The sequence below is a fragment of the Emys orbicularis genome, chromosome 1 (assembly GCF_028017835.1).
Source record: "Emys orbicularis isolate rEmyOrb1 chromosome 1, rEmyOrb1.hap1, whole genome shotgun sequence".
Classification (NCBI taxonomy): Eukaryota; Metazoa; Chordata; order Testudines; family Emydidae; genus Emys; species Emys orbicularis.
In genome coordinates, this window is record NC_088683.1 from 50,726,879 (window position 1) to 50,748,987 (window position 22,109).

General features: G+C 41.2%; 1 protein-coding gene across 1 annotated transcript in view; it reads right to left on the bottom strand.

The window, feature by feature from the left end:
* Positions 1–2,886: 2,886 nt before the first annotated feature.
* TES (testin LIM domain protein) overlaps positions 2,887–22,109 on the bottom strand; it is a 41,504-nt gene continuing 22,281 nt past the window's right edge. Inside the window, exons 3-7 of the mRNA XM_065423218.1 lie at positions 10,944–11,196; positions 9,274–9,609; positions 5,782–5,997; positions 5,094–5,252; positions 2,887–3,078 (exon numbers count right to left, since the gene is read on the bottom strand). Of these exons, the coding sequence (XP_065279290.1) occupies positions 2,887–3,078; positions 5,094–5,252; positions 5,782–5,997; positions 9,274–9,609; positions 10,944–11,196 (1,156 nt within the window). The remainder of the gene's footprint in view (positions 3,079–5,093; positions 5,253–5,781; positions 5,998–9,273; positions 9,610–10,943; positions 11,197–22,109) is intronic.

The window sequence follows — 22,109 nt, forward strand, 5'->3', positions numbered from 1 at the left end:
GTGGGTTTTTCTTTGCTGTGTAGACACACCCAAACTGCTAACAGGTAGGTAGATCAACTTATGCTTTGGAAGCACCTGGGACCCAGACGGGCATGGGCATCCCAGAAGTATGAAGCAGAGAGAAGAAGTAGGTTCATCAGAGAGCAGCATGCCTTTAGGCTATCTAGAGAAGAGAGCCAGGCTGGCATGCTTGGAGAAAGCAATGAGCTCATTACTACAAAACATTGGGTTTCAGCTTGGCAAATTTCATTAATGACTGTCAGTCATTCAATGAGAAGATGAACGTGCATTGCCTCAATTTGGCAGTTTTGTCTAATACTCAGACACAGTGCCATCTATAAGCCTCAAGGTGTGAAACTGTATCACTTAATCATCACTACAACCAGCCCCTCTGGGATGTCTGAATGTTGCCATTACCCTGGGAACAGCAAAATCACACGACAGTTGAAGGACAGAAAGTGAACATCTTGGCCAATTAAAGGATCATTTAGGGAGATCACATGCTATTACTAGAATGGAATTTGGTCAGACATCACGGCAGATTCACCCAACACTTGCAAAAAAGCAGCAGTTACATCTTTAGAAGCAATTGGACCTTGTTTTATTCTCATCCAACAGATGTTGCCTCCACCAGCATGACAGGTCTTTGGTTCAGTACTAATTCAAAGAGTTGTTCATGGGAATCACCCTCACCACTTCCTATAGCACATGTGTTTTCCTTGGATGTCTCCCATCTAGCTACTGACACAGCCTGAACCTGTTTAGCTTGCAAGATCACAGTCCATGGTGGTACAGGTTCAGGGACATGCACTTTAGGTATGTCCTCTTGGGCTGTTAGGATGTCTCAAGCCCAAAGAGAAGGTTGTACAATTTTCCATAATAAAGGGTCCAGGGAACCTATGTTTGTGTCCTGTTAGACCAGTGGTTCTCAAACTTTTGTACTGGTGACCCCTTTCACATAGCAAGTCTCTGAGTGCGATCCCCCTTATAAATTAAAAACACTTTTCTATATTTAACACCATTATAAATGCTGGAGGCAAAGCAGGGTTTGGGGTGGATGCTGACAGCTCACGACCCACCATGTAATAACCTTGCAACCCCCTGAGGGGTCCCAACCCCCAGTTTGAGAACCCCTATAGTAAAGCAATACTAAATTGGTTATTGTTCATGTAGTTCCAACTGTGGTATTTTGCAGCACACTCATAGGCTCTCAAAGCACTTTACAAAGGCCTCAATGCTTTTGTGCTGTTCTAGCATATCATTCTCACTCAGCAGACAAGCTGAGAGAAATCACAGCCCTCAGGGCTCCCAGTCCTGTGCCTTAAGCACAAGACCTTTGATACAAAATTGGAACTAGTGGTATTTGAACAAAGTTGTATAAATTCATATCAAGATCATGATCAGTACATGGTTTGAACAGACCTTTCCCTTCTGTATTCTAAAGTGCATAAAAAGACAACAGGAACAAGTATCTTCAGAACAGTGTGAAGCTTAAAATCGTTACCCAAAGACTTTTTTTTTGTCCTTGACATTAACTCCCCCTGCTGCAGTAAAGGCATAATACAGCAATTAAAAGAGTGGAATAAAAATTATGCAACTTAAGTTGAGCAAAGCTTTTTTATTTGTGAGCATTAAGGTACATACATGACAAGTAATTTTTAAAGAGATGAATTTGAAAATTTGCATAGTTCTTTACAAGACCAACATCTCTTTCATTCATGTTTGGCACCTGTATTACACAGATTAAGACATTTCAGCATAGAACTTATTCTTAGAAAGTAAACAAATGTAAATTTTAGCCCCTCCCCCATCAGATCTCTCCCCAAAATAATCACAATATTTAATCCATTTTGAGTTCTAGAGTAAGTAAAGTTAGTATGCAGCTGTAAAGTTTTTGTTCAAATACAAATACTGAAAGGGTCTTGTGAGAAAACTATCCATTTGTTTCTGCTGCTGCTAAGAATTTACAACATATGCCACTAACTTCTAGATAAAAATTCAGATCACTCAAAATGTAAAGTCCTTCACCTTTCGTAGAATGCCAGATTCTCAGAATAAAATAGATGTGTTATTCTGTGCCATGCCCCTTGATAAACTGCACAAGTTAGGAAAAGGGCATTCACAAATACTGGAAAAGCCAGTTTAAAATTCTTTACAGAGGAGGAGAAAGGATATGTTCAAAAATCAGACTGGCCTAATCTTGTTGAACTAGAAGAATGAATCCTCACTCATATATTCCAGCTTGACAACAGTTTTCTTTAGTTTTCATGTATACCTACTAAAAAGTTAAGTTGTTTTCAGGGAGAGTAAATTAAGAAGATTAAGTGACAGATTGCATTCCGCTTTTATTGAGTTGTTCTATAAATCTGGGTGCATTTTTGTTTTAGACAAAATGTTTGGCTTTAGCAAATTGCTTGATGAAAGCAGGAATGTTTTAAAACCGTTAAATTAATTTACTGCCCTAACTGAAGTGAGAAACCTGTATGTATCACTCACATAAAGAGCCACACCCAGGAAATATGCTCTGTTAGTTCTAAGCTTGTTTTCTATCCTACATTTTACAAGAGAAGGATAAAGGAAAGTCTTCTTGGTGAAGACAGCTCTTAAGGTATGTAGCTCACATCATATTTTTCTACATATCTGGGATATGAAAAAGTTAGCATTAAGTGCTCAAAAGCAATACCATAAAGAATAGAGAAATATGAAACTTTCACAAAGTATTACTCATAGTTAAAGAAAGTAAGTTACAGAGCAAGTTTCTTGGTTATTCATTCAGAATCTTTGGGAATATGCCAATTTTTAAATGCCCAGATATTGCATTTTACAGTAGAAATGCAATGACTTTGAAACATGGGGATACTTAGTTTCATGTACATATTCCCCTTCTTAAGACATCATTTTTTTCTTACATTCTACTGAGCAGAAGACCATTCCTTCTATTGGCATGAATTTCTGGCCAATTAGACTCTTGCTACAACAGGAACACAGGAAGCACTCTGTTGTGGCATGCCAGTTGAAGTTGTTGTAGGTTACACGCTGAACTTCTGGATCAATAGCATTATGGCAGCCTTGACAGATCTGATGAGTGAAAACAGCAATCAAATTATAAACACATTCTCTCTCCAATTTGAGGAGAAGATAGAACTCATGGAAGGCAATAGGAATTACTGGCTGAGAATGACAGATGCACAGAGGGGAATAAATACTGTAAGAACTCTTCTAGGCCAAAAGGAAGCTTTGAAGCCTAACTTGGCTATCAGATGGTTTCAAGTAGTCAGCGTACATGTTAAAAAATAAGCGAACGAGCAAGCACTACTGTTTAAAAATTAAAATAAAAAAATAAATTAAAGAACCCATTGCAATAGAGCCTAAACTTAAACATTTATATAGCGATGGTGACTTGAGGGGCCAACCAGGACAAGTCCTCATTGTGCTATATGTTGTACACGGCACCATATTAAATGCCATGTCCAGGGTCATTGTCATTATTGGAACAGCTTGCCACTGACGACACAGCATTAACAGACCTGATGAATTGCATAGCCAGCGTAGGGGAAGTTACCTCGCACCATCACTGACCTCTGCAATTACTTGCATTTTTCACCCACTGATTTCCGTAACACAATCCAGTACGGTCAGTAGCTCCTGTTGTGACAGATATGGCAATTTCCTGCAGTATTCTGGACAAACCTTACTGAATTAAGTCTAAGTATCTTAGGAGTTCATTGTATTACAAATGCAAATGTGTTTGTATTATTGTGGGATTGTATGTAAGGTCTGTGGGGGGAGACCTGACTAATGTAAACCCTGGAAAGTGTTATGAGCGTCAGAGGACTGTTTAAAACAATGTACCCTCTCCAGTTATACAAGAGCTCAGCCTTTGGCAACCCCGCCCTGAGGGGGCCTTTGTCAGCTGATCACCTGTTACACGAGGACAAATCAGAGTCCCAAACTGTATAAAGGAGTGACTTAGAGTCATGAACATTCTTGGTCAGAGCAAACAGGTGTTATGAACCTGGGACCACAGATGTCTCAAATCCAGTGCAGCACATACAAATAAAACTTGTATGGGATTTAAGGACGGTTCATCTGCTAGACTCCTTGTTGGAACTGGAGTGAGCTTTGGTAAGCTTATTAGCATGTGTGTAGGTTCTTTCACCTCAAGAATAAATGTGCTTGCTTAGAAAGGGCGGTGCAGTAACTTAACTGTGGGCAATTCTGCTGTTTATAGCCTCAGAGGAGAAGGCAAAGCAGGGCTGCCTAGTCAATCTGACCTGCTGGGGAACTCACTTCCTACTTCATGATGATCTGCACTATTACTTTATGTGTAATCAGTAATACTTGAAAGGTAATGATGACATCTGAGATAAAAAGCCACTGATGGTGTGGTGATGAAACTGACAGTGTGAAAATGGTAGTAGCCATGGTTTATGTTAGCAAAATGACTTAATGTCTCCTATATCTTAAAACCATCCTGCTATCCTAGTAAGTTACACAAGTCGTCATTATTGTATACAGTGTTGTTGTAGCTGTGTTGGTCCCAGGATATTAGAGAGACAAGGTGGTGGAGGTCATATATCTTTTACTGGATCAACTTCTGTTGTTGAGAGAGACAAGCTTCTGAGCTTACAAAGAGCTCTTCTTCAGATCTGGGAAATGTACTCAGAGTGTCAAAGCAAAATATATTTCCCAGACCTGAAGAAGAGCTCTTTGTACGCTTGAAAGCTTTTGTCTCTCACCAAGAGAAGCTGGTCCATTAAAAGATATATTACCTCACCCACAAAATCATCATTAGCGCATTTTCAAATCTTTCAGTTTCTAGGAAGTCTTGGTTCAAGTTTACATACAATGCTCTGTAAGTTGTCTAGTAGGTTAACAGATTGCATTCTTTTAAACTGCTTCTATATATACACAAATTAGAAAATTATTTCAGTATCAAGTGAAAGTAGAAGACAACTGATGGACTTTGACCCAAATTGAAACAATTCATACCTTAGATAGCATGGATGAGAATGTGATTGTATACTGTACCATCAGAAGTTATTGTAGTCATTCTCATTTCTTACAAATCAAGATAACGTGAAGTATCTTACCACAGCATGGTCCTTCACGTAGCATGGTTTGCAGACAGGCTTGTCATTTACCATGACATAGATTTCCCCAGCCAAGATGCAGTCACAATCAAAGCAGCAAAAGTGTTTCAGGTGCCAGTTTTGACCCTCTGCCTGGGTATATTCATTGCTGAATATCAGCTATGGGGGAAAAACACCACAAATGCATGATTTGAACAGTATTTCTGTCTAGGAAACTTTATACCACTAACAAGGCATGTTGCCAGGTTTCCAAAAATTGGTCATTTGATTCCATTATTTCTGAATCCAGATTGTTCCTGCACATTTAAGTGTATATTCCATGCACATTTAAAGTTACATTTGCTTGGCTTTGTTTCAGAGACCCTCTAATGACTCTGTTAATGCAGTAGATTCCAATGGCATTAATCAGTCTGCTCTCTGTCTTTTACATTAAGATATTTGTATAATTTAGCAAGGTACTCCACCTAGCGTCCTTAGCAAGAAAGACTTAAACAAGACCAAGCTAACTGCATTGTATTCCACATATATGTCATCTCTCATTTAATTGATAATTAAAATGTATCATTCATCCCTTTGTATAGGACTGTTTTGTTAATATTCAATTATTTTCAGAAGAAAAGACTGGTCCGCAGTAAAAAACCTATATTCTAAATATGAACACAGGATGGGGACTGGGGGCTTTCCCTACCTCATCACATCCAGCACATCGGGGTTTCTCACTGTCACAGTAGTGTCTTCCACAATATAGGTTTCCATTCTTCCAGAAGTAGATCATGTCCACCAGAAGTTCACTACAGGTGCAGCAGACAAAGCAAGCGGGGTGCCACAGTTTGTCGTATCCAGCACGCTCAGCATAAACGGCTGGATCACCTTCTTTCATGTTTAATTTGCAGCGGTAGCAGGACTACAATGAAGCCATCCAAATTAAGTTAGATATAAAATGAGGATATATAAAATATATCTATAAAAAAAAATCCCCCAATTTGTATTTCAGTAAATCCTAACTTCCCAGCCTAAAATTAAGGAGGTGGAGTTACTCCCAAGGTCAAGGTTAGAAAGTTTTATCCCAGGTCAAACAATAGGTTTAATTAAGCAATAATACAAGAAGATTGGTGCTATGCTAGCATAGCACCAAAGCTAATTCACTGGATGGTGGTTTTTGCAATGTGTATATTTATCCACTAGAACTGGACTGAGACCACCAGAAAATTTCACATGGCTCATGGAACAGTATGAAAGTAAATTAGTACATGTTACTACAGGAGTTCTGTAAGCTGTGTCATACAGGAGGTTAGACTAAATGATAACCGTGGTCCCTTCTGGCCTTGGAGTCTATGAATCTGTGCAGAGTCAAGAACAGCACCCAAAAGGTGAGTGACCATTATCGCATTAGCTAATCTAGTATTCTATGGACCAACTCTTTGTGAGAATGAGGAATAACTAGTGAAACCAATAGTTGGATCATATAAAATAAGAATAAGGCCATATACTTTTAAGTATTGAGAAGAGATTATAAAATAGTGGCTGTATCTGCCAAACATAGAAGGCACATATTGTTCTTATTTCAAAAATCTTTGTGTTAAGCCTACACTCCTGTGCTGCTGAGCCACTCAGGGCTGTTGTCCAATTACCTATCTTTGGGCAGGGGGAAGGAAGAGAAAAGTATAAACACAATCATACTACAAATAGGTTCCAAGAAGTCTAGGCATATTGTTTTACTAATATTTATATTCTATACTGAAGTGGTTTTGTCCGCCAGTTGGACATTAGAGATGGTGTATGCTATACTGTTTATTTATCACTTACGCACTTGCCTGCACTGATTGGTTTTGTTTCACGGTGTGCCTCTTTTCCTCCCTCCAATAGCTATACTGTGAATATGAAACTCTCCACTGACTAGCTGCTGCAATCCCTCTATTCTGATTGGCTCCTTTCATTTTTTCCCCAAAACTGTAGTCAATAAAATGTTCTACTCTGCTTTTCACTCCTTTCAAATAAAATATCTCCAGGAAGTGTACATGAAAGGGAGAGTCCAAATTAAAAAAAAAAATGGGGCAGTGAAACTGCTGAAGGGGAAAGCACTAGAAGTAATAAATATTCTTTTGGCTCATATCCTTACTTCAGGCCTGCTTCTGCTCCCATAGGAAAACTTCCCACTGTCTCCAATTAGTTTCAATTTGAGCCAGAGTAGGACCTCCATGTACTCCACCTCCCCTACAACCCACTAGCCCTTGTGGGATAAAGAGGGGCATTGTTCACACAAGATTTTTTCCTGCACCAGACAGATAAAGTTTGACTCACTGAATCCTGACTATCCAATCTCCCTGCTCTATAAGACTTCTTATTTATAGCAAAACAAAAAGTTCATTTTAATGAAAATATGTATTTGGGTGTGCCCTGATATAGGTAAAAATTAGGTTTTATCAAGGTATTGGGAGAGTCCCAACCATCCCCCTTTAAATTCAGTTTGGAAACACACAAATATATATGGGTCACAATGTCACTATTTGACCCCTTCTTACCAGGGCAAATCATGCTACACTGAGGTGCTTTAGCTTACACACTCCTAGGAGATTTAAATGGGAGAAAACTGGCAGCAGGGCATTTTCTGTAAATGCTCCTCCACAGTGGGTTGTGAGCGATGTTTCCCTTGAGCCAATGTATTCCAGAGCAGTTTATCATTAGGGTGTGTTGCAAGGTATCACACTTTGCACAAGGGGGTGCTTCTAAGAAAATATTAGAGAGTTTGTTTTGTAACACGAAAGATATTGCTGCTGCAGTATCACGAGAAGAAGGTTCGGACTCATGACGTATCTTGTTGTATTATGGCTTAATTTCACCATGGCCTGTCAATAGGCGATTTGCTACACATGGGCACGTTATTTTAACATGCGGTAGCAGCAACCATTACTGCAATGGCAGTCTTGTTATTTATTTCAAAAAGTAGTTACCAATATCTAGTTTGCTGCAGCAGTTGAATAAGGATTGCAGAGATGGTCAGATAGAGTTCCTTAACTGCATCAGTCCACACTTAGTTTACAAGCTTTGAATACACTAGACAAAATGCTACAGAATCTAGTCCTATGTTAGGAATAACTCTTATGATACACTTACAGAGAATGAACTCTAAAGTTACAGATTCCTCCCCCCCACCAGCCCCATGCCTTCCATGCATTATTCCATGTTTTTTTCTGAGATATTCTGAAGTTACTAAAAACACTTTCATTCAGTTGTAGCAGTCCCTTGTAAATAGTTGAGGTGAATAATATGAATTCCAATAATTTCACTATCTGCTCTTTGAACCCCAATAGCCAGGGTAGGTGGGGCAATAAGTAAAAAGTAAATGGTAAAGTCCTAAATTCTGGTAACAAGTCACCTGTGGTTCAGTCTAACCCTCAGTTACCTGTGTATAAAGAAGTGCAGTTTATCAGAGATATACACAGCAGGAGTTTGCAATCTCTAATCCTAACAAAGCAAGTATGGTTAAAACATACTTGTATAAGAATATAAAAGAACACAAGAGTAGTATTTATTTGCTTCATTTTTGTGGAACTGTCAACTAAGAGATCTTATTCAGATCTTGTTGAGACAATAAAAATTTACTACCAATACTGGGAATGAATGCCTTCCCTTCAACACCGCATAGAACTGAAGACCATACTAGAGAAAGAAAATGTAGTTCTCAACATGAAAATCTGACTAGTCAAAATATCAATCAATTATACAATCTGACTGGTGAGGAAACTTACTTTATTAGGAATATATAATATTTTGGTCTTTTAGTTCTAGGTAAAAATCAGCAAGTTAAGTTACCTCGGAAAATCTTCCCTTCCCAGCAAGAGGAGAGAGAGAATAGACTACTAAGAACATTCCTTCCCCTTAGGAGATTAGTTTATAGCATAAAGAAAGAACACTATTCTCATCCATGATCACCTCATTATGAACCACACTGTTATATTATTTAGGAGAATAAGGTATAATAGTCTACATAGTTAGGAAGCTTAGAGGTATTTGCGGTATACTTTTATTTAATACTGCTAAGAGTCATGCATTTCAATTAAAGGATATTTCAAATACCTCCAACGTACAAGCTCAATAGGTTAAAATAGTAGTTTGAATGGTATCTGACAGCAGTCTACCTGTAGCCTTTGCTATTACCTGCTGCTATCTTTATACTTACATACTGGGATCCTTTTTGACCTGATGACTTGTCCTCCATTGCTCCTACAGCTGCTGAGGTGCTTCTGTCACCATTATTTGCATTATTCTTGTCAGTGGCTTTAGCTTCCACCTCACTAGGGAACTTGACATCTCCCACACCAAGTGCCTCATTCTTGTATTTCTTCACAAACTGTTCCATCTGCTTCACCTCATTAGGAGATAACTCATGGCATTTTGAAGGATCCTGATCATGAGCAGGCAGCTGCTTAGCCAACTGTTTCTTCCTGTACTGAGCACCTTCTGAGCCAGCCACAGGCTGTTTCTCCTTTGGAAGCATCTGCATATACTGTCTAGCCTAAACCAGGAAGAATTAGAAATCAGATGCCACTTCAATTATGGAATCTAGCTTTTTAAACACATGGCTAAAACCAGCAACAGTCAAATTAATCACTAGCAAAATCTTCTATATAAACATTAAGCTCCCAAATTTTAGTAGATCAAGATGAATGCAGTAGATTAACTGACTTCTGCCCAACATGAAAGACATGCTTGATTCCAAGTCTATTACTGCATTAAAAACAATTGTAGTATTTACTCCCGTAAGTAATCTCCAACAATGCTTAATATTTATATAGCACTCTGAAAACATTGTCAACATGTATGTAAAGTAGCTAAGTATTTTACAGATGGAGAAACTGAACCAAAAAGCATTAGGCAGCTTGCTCAGGGCACAGAACTGGTTACAAATAACTGTAGCAAAAGAGGAAGATATAATTTCAGGAAAGCAAGTACAAAACTAAAAATACGATCTGTAAATGAATGTTAAGTACTGAAGGGTTTAGCATATGTAATTTTAAGCAAATCACTGAAAAAAGATACTGTGTCCTATCATAGTTAGAAGCAGGCCATAAAGAGAATCTCCAGCTATGGATCAGATTGCACTCCAGTACATAAAGTCAACAATTCAAGTTAAAAAGTAAAATAAAAATCCCCAAAAGGCTATCCAAGTGTCTCATCTGGTTGAGCTGCTAACAAACTGAAGGGAGCTTTTCTTTTAGATGTCAACACTGAGCTTGTTCTTACCATATACAGTAACAGAAACGTGCAGCATTGAGTGTTTCCCTTTACTTTAAACAATGACATAAATTGTATTTTTTTTTTTAAAACAGTACATCCCATTTCTTTCAGTCCTTCTAGCAAGGACAGATTTGGGCATTTGTAAATTCTCTTAAGTGCTATTACTAAAGGCATATGCCTAATGCAATGTTTAATCCTAACTATTAGACAAGAACATGGCCTCTTCCCCACCACTTCCAAAGTAAAAACCTCACAGACAGACAGTGTGCAGTAAACTATAAAATACTGAGATCCGTATGAAGACATAAGTGGGGCAGGCTGAATACCAGCACGCTTTTATTTGAGAGGTGGAGGGGGAAAGAGGAAGAGAGAATCAGGTTTTGAAGCAACTGGGAATTTTAAGAGCTATAAAACAAGGATCAGAGATACAATCAAATCAAAAACAAGGACTTGATCCTATACAAGATCCATAAATGCTGACCCTTACTGTGGATTCCCACTGTCTCCCCCTCAACCACCAAAATAGAAAACAAACAAACAAACAAAAAACCACAAACCCACACCCCAGGAAAATGTTATCACTAAGCAGAAAGTAAGTTCTGCATTTCTTACCAGTGTCTGATTCTGAACAGGAGGAGCCCATTCATATGTCACAGTATTGATGGATATATTCTTCTTGGCAGACACCGGATTAGTCAGTATCATTACGTTGCGTTTATACATGGGAATTCCATCAGTTTTCAGCTTTGCAATAAGGGTTGTGTATTTTGTATCTTCAAAGAGCTTCCCCACCTTCCGATCTTCCTCGTTGCTTGTGAGGACATCATGTTCTTCCTGGCCACATTTGCAGTTTCGACATATTTTTCTATAAATTTGGAGGAATATAGGCAGTTAGCACCCTAACTGCAGGCTGCATCTCACATTAGTTACGTGCATCAAAGTGAACCACTAAAAAAGCACATCTGCTGCCTTCCAAAAATGTACATCTACATCTATAATAATTTAGTGTTTTTAAAATAGGAATAGAGCAAAAACTGGGTGACCCTTCTGAAATTAAAGAGGTTTTCCATCGTTCCTGTAGTAATCTTCTTTGCCCTTAAAAGACCCAATCTTTATAAACCTCAAGTGGTAATTTCTTTACCAGTTTCCACACTTCCCTTTTATTGAACATGCCCACAGTGGTTTGTTATTATAGAGTTACTAATAAGTGCTTAAAAACAAGGTCAGATATTGCAATATTCGCTCAAGAGGACAAATGCAAATCTATATCTGAAGTAGCTACCACAAAAACAGAACATAAGAATCGCCATACTGGATTAGACCAATGGTCCATCTAGCCCAGCATCCTTTCTTCTGACAGTGGTCAGTGCCGGATGCTTCACAAGGAACGAACGAAACGGGGCAATTTATCGAGTGATCCCTCCCCTGTCATCCAGTCATAGCTTCTGGCAGTCAGAGGTTTAGGTACGCCCACAGAATGGGGTCTTGTCCCTGACCATCTTGGCTAATAGCCATTGATAGACCTATCCTCCATGAACTTATCTAGATCTCTTTTTGTATCCTGTTCAAAGAACTGTGGCCTTTACAACATCCCCTGGCTGTGTGTTGTGTGAAGTACTTCATTATATTTGTTTTAAACCTGCTGTCTATTAATTTCATTGGATGATCCCTGGTTCTTATGTTATGTGAAAGGGTACATAACACTTCCTTATTCACATTCCCCATACCATTCATGATTTTATAGACCAGTTCCCTCAGCCTCTCCTCATAAATCATGTGCCCCAGTCCCCTAATCATTTTTGTTGCCCTCCACTGAACTCTCTCCAATTTGTGTACATCCTTTCTGTAGTGGGGAGCCCAAAACTGGACGCAATACTCCAGATGTGGCCTCACCAGTGCCAAAGAGAGGAATAATCTCTTCCCTCGATCTGCTGGCAATGCTCCTACTAATGAGGCCCAATACGCCATTGGCCTTCTTGGCAACAATGGCACACTGTTGACTCATATCCAGCTTCTCTTCCAGATTGGATATGAATAACAAATTCTCACTCTAAATGGTGATTCAAGCAGGCTACAGAGATTCTTAAGGGGCCAGCTGCACTTGCTTACAGCTTAAAACCCCCAGGTGTTCCTTTCACAGGCTAAAAATCCCTTTAGGACCCCACCTCCCCCCAGTTCAGTCTTTGTTCCTCAGGTGTTTCCAGGAGTCTCTTTGGGCAGGGAGTCAGTAAAGAACCACGCTGATGTCACTCCCCTGCCCTAAATAGCTTTTGCATATGGCAAGAACTGTGTCTCAAAGCTTGGTTCCCATGCCAGTCAGTGGAAAAACACTGGTATTCCAAGATGGAGTCCAGTACCAGGTGACCTGGTTACATGTCCCTGTAGTGCCACAGCAGCCATTGCTCAGAGGTGTTTGTAGCATCCTCAGGAAGACCCCTAGGTGGGAAATAAGCTCCTTCTAAGGCAGTGGGTCTCAAACTTTTTTACTGGCGACCCCTTTCACATCGCAAGCCTCTGAGTTAGACCCCCCTTATAAATTAGAACACTTTTTTATATATTTAACACCATTATAAATGCTGGAGGCAAGCGGGGTTTGGGGTTGACAGCTTGCGACCCCCCCCCCCCATGTAATGACCTCGCAACCCCCTGAGGGGTCCGAACCCCCAGTTTGAGAACCCTGGTTCTAAAGCCTATTGCTCTCCCTAATGGCTCATTAACTTGAATGGGCCCTTCCCAGCCAGCCATCTAGATTGACAGGTCTTTTGCCTAATGGCAGGTGTAAACACATTTTGATACAGATACAGAGTCAATATTCCTAACTTCAGATACAAAAAATGATACATATATATAAATAAGATAACCATATTCAGTAAATCATAACCTTTCCAGTGATCTCATGACCTATCTTGCATAAAATACATCAGAATTATGCCATAAATCATGTTATAATAATATCACTGTGAAGAATATGGGGTGCAGTGTCACAAGAGGACATTCCCTCTTATCTCATGACGGCTTACTTTGCTTAAGAACCATTGGTGAGGGATCTTGTCAAAGACTTTCTGAGAGTCCAAGTATACTCCATCCACCGGATCACCCTTCTGACCATAGAAGAAAACCCACCGTGGATAAAAATCAATAAAGGATATTTTTATTTAAATAAAATGTTGGGATTTAACGTAAATACAGGTTTATTTTTAAGAATAAACCTATATTTAAAATTAAATTTGAAATAATGACAACCTATGTTAAGGCCTAAACTCACTGTAATCTATTAAAATCATGTAAAATAAAAATATTAAGCAGTACACGTTTGCTGCCAAAGCTTCAAAGAAACCCAAATCACAGAACTGGTGGAAGTCACTGGCTCAGCACCTGTACCCAGTGTTTCTTGAAGTGCTACATCAGTTTTGACAACAGCAGCCTCTTCTGGTGCTGAGTGAATGTTTTCTTCATTTCAGTATATTCAACTAGTTCAGTTCAGTGACTATTTTAGAATTAAGAACCAATTGGGAGTTGAAGGCATCTTGTTTTCCCCTTCCAATTTATGAGTAAAAACTCAGTGCGGATGAAATCTACTAGTTCTGACATCTTGAAGAACGTGGTGACCAGAAACAATCAATTCCATCCAATAGCTACATATAAGACTTCATCTGTTTAATAAGCAGTTTTAAATGAAAAAACATGGTTTTAATAAATTGATACTTTTTGTATCCAGTACACCAAAAAGATATTTAACTAATAAAAATTTAAAATGCTGTTTTTGTGCATTTAATTGAATTCAAATTTCCATACAAAAAGACCTTGACACAAATAAGTAAAAAAATTAATCTAGTAACTAACAAATGCATCATTCACCATATTCCTAAAAAGTTTAAAACTAAGAATGAGTAAATGCAAGTTAAGAAATTATATTGCTTAAATGTTCATAGATGCAGCATATCCTCCTTGTTAGTAAAAAGAAACACCAAATTTAGTGTAAAGGCTATATTTAGTTGCAAATCAACATGTTTTTTAGGATTACCAATAAACGAGAGAGTCAATCTTTCTGTAGGAAAATAACTAATGCAAAACAAAACAAAATCATCGCTCCCTGATGATTTAAATGAAGGTTTCCTGATTGAGGATTTAAAAATCAGTCCACCTTGGTCATTATCCTATACACTATCATAGAATATCAGGGTTGGCAGGGACCTCAGGAAGTCATCTAGTCCAACCCCCTGCTCAAAGCAGGACCAATCCCCAATTAAATCATCCCAGCCAGGACTTTGTCAAGCCTGACCTTAAAAACCTCTAAGGAAGGAGATTCCACCACCTCCCTAGGTAACCCATTCCAGTGCTTCACTACCCTCCTAGTGAAAAAGTTTTTCCTAATATCCAACCTAAACCTCCCCCACTGCAACTTGAGACCATTACTCCTTGTTCTGTCATCTGGTACCACTGAGAACAGTCTAGATCCATCCTCTTTGGAACCCCCTTTCAGGTAGTTGAAAGCAGCTATCAAATCCCCCCTCATTCTTCTCTTCTGCAGACTAAACAATCCCAGTTCCCTCAGCCTCTCCTCATAAGTCATGTGCTCCAGCCAGGGCCGTAGCAACAAAGAACGTGGCCCCCTCCGAACATATGTCCGGGCGGGGCCCCTTACAATGCAGAAACTGGAATGCGGTATTTATTTTATACAATATACAGGGTTCATATTATGTATAAATAGGCCTACAGTGTACATGTATTCCGTATTTACGCAAAGCGCTTCTTTCGAGCCTTGTTCTCCGCAATGCGTCATAGTCCAGAGATCTGGCAATCTTGTTTTCGATTGAGATAACTGCAAGCGCAGAAAGCCTGTCATCTGTCATGGTTGAGCGCAGGATATTCTTGATCAGTTTCATTCTGATGAAGCTCCTTTCAGCACCAGCGACAGTAACTGGTGTGGTCAGAAGAATTCTGATGCAAATGCAAAGATTCGGATATATCTCCTGAAGGCTGTTCTTGTATAAGTACGTTAAAAAATTGTTTGCCGTAACAAGTCCTCTCTCTTTCTCGATGACATAAATAAAACGATTCAATTCCATTATGAGTTCGTTGGCATCAATGTCTCCCATTTTTCTTTCAAAATTTTTGCTGTGATTCTCCAGTTCATTTTCTCTGTGACACTGCTTCAGGCTGTTAGCGTTGTACAGAAATCCAAACAACTTATACCACTCCAGGAGTTGGTCAAATCGTGACGAAACAGAAGATATGGCCTGATCAGTGAGAACAAGAAAGAACTGCGATTTGAATTTTTCTTCGGCAGAAAGACGACTCGAACCATCAGCACATTCGTAATCAAACATTCTCTTCTTACGTCGCACCCTGGTTTCTGGAAACACCTGCTCAATACCCATATGCTCTGCTATTTCACGTGCATTTGTGACCACAGAGATATATCCTGTATTTCGATAGTCTTCCAAAAACTTCTTTGTAGCACCAACTTCTGCCTGCAGTACATCAATTGACACATCTGGTGACTGAATTAATTTGCTGGTTTTATTGACGTGAAATAGTATATCGTACCACGTGTACACAGTCAGAACAAAAGGCCACGTAGTAACATGGTCTAAAAGCGCACCGGCTTCTGTTGCTGTATTGCCATCTTTCTTTTCGAGCGCATATTCTCGCGAAGATGACAAAGCATTGCACAATTCTTCAAGGTGATAACGCAATGGCTTCACAGCATCAATTCTCGACTCCCAACGAGTGTCCGATAACCCTTTAACAGATATTGGCATATGTTCTTGAAGTATATCCCAACGTGAAGGTGAAGAAGAAAAGATAACGTATATTCTGTTAATCAGACCGAAAAAGTCAACGGCATATTTCGATGACTTTGCCGCGTCTGAGAGCACAAGATTCCAAGTGTGAGCTCCACATGGTACATACAAGGCACGGTCATTTATTTCTAGCATGCGGGCTTGAACTCCTTTATTCTTTCCTCTCATATTTGCGCCGTTATCATAAGCTTGGCCTCTCATGTCAGCAATGTCTATTCCTAAGTTGTTTGCCTTTTCAAGAAACGCTTCCAATAAGCCCTCGCCAGTTGTATCATGAACATTAAGAAAACCAACAAACGCTTCACGAATATTGACACCATCTTCACCGTTGCATTCAACAAAGCATAACACCACAGACATCTGTTCTTCATGTGACACGTCGGGAGTACAGTCCAAAATAACTGAATAATATTTTGCTTTTTTAAGCTGTGCTATGTTGGCCTCTTGAATGTGACTGGCAACAAGTTGAATCAGCTCGTTTTGGATCTGTGGACTGAGGTACTGAACATGTGTCTCTGCCTTCTTAATCCTCTGTAAAAGTTCGCTGAGGACAGTATCATACTTTGCAAGCAATTCAAACAGTCCCAAAAAGTTGCCATTCGAAGGATCGCCGAGCTTTTCATTACTTCCTCAAAATGCCAAGTTTCTTTCGGACAAGAAAATAACGACATCAACCATGCGTTTGACAACATTTCTCCAGAAATCTCTTTCTTTCAGAAAAGCCTGCAATTCGAGTTGGTCAATAGAAGTACGGTTTACTATGCCTGACCGAAGGTCAAACCATTTCACCATACAGTCTTGATGACCTTTGCCTGTTTCATGCTGCTGAAGTCTTTTTGACAGTGCTTTCCAAGCAGATGTTCCACGACATAGCGGTATGTCGCCAGTGCCAAATAATTTACAACAAAAACAAAAAATGGCATCTTTCTGAACTGAGTACATTAACCATGAATGTCTTATTTTCTCGCCATTTGCCATGGTTCGATAGAAATGAGTACTTGTGAACCTCCGTCTTTCCTCGTTAAATGGAAATTCGTAACTTTCATTCTGCTGCGGTGGGCCACGTGCAACAATGTCACACACTTGCCTGTCCGATATTATAGACGGCCAGTCTCCTGGATCATCAGTCAGTGGTTCAGATTCTTCTTTCCCGGCAGCAGCTGGAATATCTGTCACAGTTTGTTTGGTAGAACAACTGGCTTCACCTTTGACCTCACTTGAAGCACTTCTGGATACTATTCGTCGCTGCTAGCGCTGTCCGTTTCATGTGCTTGTACCTGTACGTTGGATTGCAGCGCAAAATACATTGACAACTTCGGAATTTTCTCAAGTTCCTTCTCGGCATCTTTTGCTGCCTTTCGTTTACTAGCTCTGCTCTTATACGTTCTCTTAGCCATCACAAAGCACGCTTCTGCGTTGGAAACGAATCGTTTCAAACGATAAAAAATTAAACAACTAAATTAATAACATTTATCCGCCGACCGCCATTATGAACGCAAATACACATTCTTTGAATGGATCCAACTAAAATTCGAAACTGACCGACAGACAACTGATGTAGCCAATAGCATTATGATGTATCATAATGACTTCACGGTTTTGTCAGTAAAACCGACATGGATTGTGCAATAGCGTCAATAAATGTCACTTACCTAGTTATACCTTACATTTTTTTTGCCACTTTTAGGGGCCCCCTTCCTTGCGGGGCCCCCTCCAGTCAGAGGGTACGGAGGGCGCTCGCTACGCCTCTGGCTCCAGCCCCCTATTCATTTTGGTTGTCCTCCGCTGGACTCTTTCCAATTTTTCCACATCCTTCTTGTAGTGTGGGGCCCAAAACTGGACACAGTACTCCAGATGAGGCCTCACCAATGTTGAATAGAGAGGAATGATCACGTCCCTCGATCTGCTGGCAATGCCTCTACTTAAACAGCCCAAAATGCCGTTAGCCTTCTTGGCAACAAGGGCATACTGTCGACTCATATCCAGCTTCTCATCCACTGTAACCCCTAGGTCCTTTTCGGCAGAACTGCTGCCTAGCCATTCGGTCCCTAGTCTGTAGCAGTGCATGGGATTCTTCTGTCCTAAGTGCAGGACTCTGCACTTGTCCTTCTTCAACCTCATCAGATTTCTTTTGGACCAATCCTCTAATTTGTCTAGGTCCCTCTGTATGCTATTCCTACCCTCCAGCATATCTACCACTCCTCCCAGTTTAGTGTCATCTTCAAACTTGTTGAGGGTGCAGTCCATGCCATCCTCCAGATCATTAATGAAGATATTGAACAAAACTTGCCCCAGAACCGACCCTTGGGGCACTCCGCTTGATACTAGCTGCCCACTAGACATGGAGCCATTGATCACTACCCGTTGAGCCCGACGATCTAGCCAGCTTTCTATTCACCTTATAGTCCATTCATCCAGCCCATACTTCTTTAACTTGCTGGCAAGAATACTATGGGAGACCATATCAAAAGCTTTGCTAAAGTCAAGGAATAACACGTCCACTGCTTTCCCCTCATCCACAGAGCCAGTTATCTCGTCATAGAAGGCAATTAGGTTAGTCAGGCATGACTTGCCCTTGGTGAATCCAAACAACCCCTATTTGGAAGTTATGTATTCTAACAAGTATTGTCCCAATTTGTAAATGGTGATAAAATAGACAGCTGTTAAGTGTATGCCCAGGGGCATACAGAATCAGTGGCAGAGCTAGAATTTCCTTTTTTTAAAAAGGATGCTCCCACAGGCCTAGTTTGGGTTCTAATAGGACCCTTGTCTCACCCAGAGAGCAGGGAGGAAAGAGTAGCTGCACATATGCAGATAGTTCTAGTGCTTAAAGTCTGCCAACTGAGGGGACACTCCCATCCCCCTGCCATGAAGTGATATCCGCAGAAGACAATAAAACAGGGTTTTTTTGGATGAAGACTGCCTAGCCTGAGTCCCTGGTGAAGGAGGAATTAGCATCTGACAGTCTGCCAGATATCAACCTCTTCCCAGGTTCTAGCAAGGGAGAGAAAATGTGCCCCGACCAAGGGCCAGCAACTTGAAGAAAGGACACAGTGGCTATTTTGTTCCAGATCACATGTGGGGGGCTGGGGGGAGGGGGAGAGAGGATAGCAATTGTTATTTTCCAATAATAAAGCACAATGAAGGGACTGAAAATCTGATGCTCTTGGTGGAAAAGGTTGGGTTAGATATTGGTTCTAAATTTTAAAGAAGCCGTATTGAGAGTGCAGGAACAAACCATCCTAACGTGCAGAAAGAATAGTAAATATGGCAGGCGACCAGCTTGGCTTAACAGAGATGCTTACAAGAAGTGGAAACTTGGACAGATGACTAGGGAGGCATATAAAAATATTGCTCGAGCATGGAGGGGTGTAACCAGGAAGGCCAAAGCACAATTAGAGTTGCTGCTAGCAAGGGATGTGAAGGATAACAAGAAAGGTTTCTACAGGTATGTTAGCAACAAGGTGGTTAGGGAAAGTGTGGGCCCCTTATTGAATGGAGGAGGCAATCTAGTGACAGATGATGTGGAAAAAGCTGAAGTACTCAATGTTTTTTTTGCCTCGGTCTTCACAGACAAGGTCAGTTCCCAGACTGCTGCACTGGGCAGCACAGTATGGGGAGGAGGTGAGCAGCCCTCAGTGGTGAAAGAACAGATTAAGGACTATTTAGAAAAGCTGGACATGTACAAGTCCATGGGGACGGATGCAATGCATCCGAGGGTGCTGAGGGAGTTGGCTGATGTGATTGCAGAGCACGGTGGATAAAAACCAATGAATTAAAAAAAAATGATTTTTTTTTTTATTTAAATCGGATTTTTTGATAAAATGCTTTTTGAGGAAAAACCTATCTAAAGATAGTTTTAATTAAGATACATTATACATTATAGCTCAAAGATATCTCATATGGAATAGAGATTATAAATTCTAATTCTATAGTATGAGACAACATATTCAAGTAATGTTTAAGAAAAGTTTTGTAAATGAGTTCCAATAATTCATGGATTAGGGACCCAATCTTATGGGGTTGCAGGGGCTTCTATATAAATTATTTAGGTTAATCTTTCTATCTACCGAATGGGATTCAGTGCTCAGTCTAGAAGATACCATCAGAGATGCTTAGTTTTGCAGTTCTCAAATGGTGGATTTGTGTCTCCAGAGATAACATGCTTCTTTACAGCAAAAATGTTTTAAATGAGTAAATAAATAAATAAAACAAACAAACTAGAGGTGAGAAATAACAGACCTCAACCGTATTGTCCCTCTGCAAATTTGTGCACACAGAGTCAATCCCTTACCTCTCTCTAAAAGTGCAAAGTTTCAAAAAGCATCTCTGTTAAGTCACCGCATCCAGAGCTGCTTGCAGAGAGGCCCAGGAGACCAACTTCCCCTCCTCCACCAGTGCGGAGAAATCCACCTGAGAATCCTGAGGCAGGAGCTCCATGAACTTAGCCGTCGCCGAGCAGGTGTTATGTCCGTAGCGGCTTACAATGGCCTGCTGGTTGGCTACGTGGAGCTGCAGGCCTCCAGTCGAATAGACCTTTCGGCCAAATAGGTCCAGCTTCTTGGTGTCCCTGTTTTTAGGGGTGGAGCCTTGGAGCCCCTGGTGCTCTCTCTGATTGGCCTTATCGACCACCAAAGAGTCCAGGGGAGGGTGGGTATAAAGGTGTTTATACCCCTTAGATGGTACGAAGTAGCGCCGCTCGGTTTTCTTGGCCGTAGGGGCCAGAGAAGGGGGCTCTGCCACAGATTTTTGGACATGTCCACTACTGTTTTTATCAGTGGCAGAGCAACCCTGGATGGGCCGGAGGGAGTGAGGATGTCCACAACAGGGTCCAATTCCTCCTCCACCTCCTTGGCCTGTATCCCCTGGCTTTGAGCGGCCCGTCTCAATAGCCGCTGGAGAACACGGTTGTCCTTCAGAGCCAGGGCCGTCGATGTCCCCACGACCGCTTCATCAGGCGAGGACGAGGACGAGAGGACCGGTAGCGGACCCTGCTTGCTACCCTCAGCCCCTCTGGGGTCCCTCAGCACATGGTACTCGAGCTGCGGTGCCGGTGCGGATGGGGGATTCGGCACCGTGGCTGCTGCCGGGGCCGACAAGTCAGGCAGTGCTGAGCCTGACGGTGCTGGTGGGGTCAAAGCTGGAGCCCTCGGCGGTGCCATTGCCTTGAGAGACGGTGCTGGAGCTGGTTGTGCCAGCGGTGCCACTGACGGCGGAGCCGGCGCTGTCTGTGGCACGAAGGATGCCAAAGACACCGAAGCAGTCCTGGATCGCGGACCATGGACTTGACCCTGGCTCTGGTGGTAAGCCCAGGGTGACCAGAAGGGCCATTGAGCAAACAGCTGCCACTGTTGCTGCCACAGTGCCGGGTATGGCTGGTGACTCCATCGAGACTTGGACCTCCTGTTCCATGATCTGCTGGAGTGATAAGAGTCCGCCTCTGAGGTCTCTGAGTAGGAAGACCACGGAGGAGCAGTACCCTGGGTTGCCGGCGAGTGGTGCCACGAAGCCGAGGAACGGTGAGGCCCCATATACCATGATATACCTTGACTTTAGCAAAGCTTTTTATATGGTCTCCCACAGTATTCTTGCCAGCAAGTTAAAGTAGTATGGATTGGATGAAAGGACCATAAGGTGGACAGAAAGCTGGCTAGATCATCGGGCTCAACGGGTAGTGACAATGGCTCGATGTTTAGTTGGCAGCTGGTATCAAGCAGAGTGCCCCAGGGGTCGGTCCTGGGGCTGGTTTGTTCAACATCTTCATTAATGATCTGGATGATGGGATGGTTTGCACCCTCAGCAAGTTTGCAGATGACACTAAACTGGGGGGAGAAGTAGATATGCTGGAGAGTAGGGATAGGGTCCAGAGTGACCTAGACAAATTGGAGGATTGGGCCAAAAGAAATCTGATGAGGTTCAAGAAGGACAAGTGCAGAGTCGTGCACTTAGGACAGAAGAATCCCATGCACCG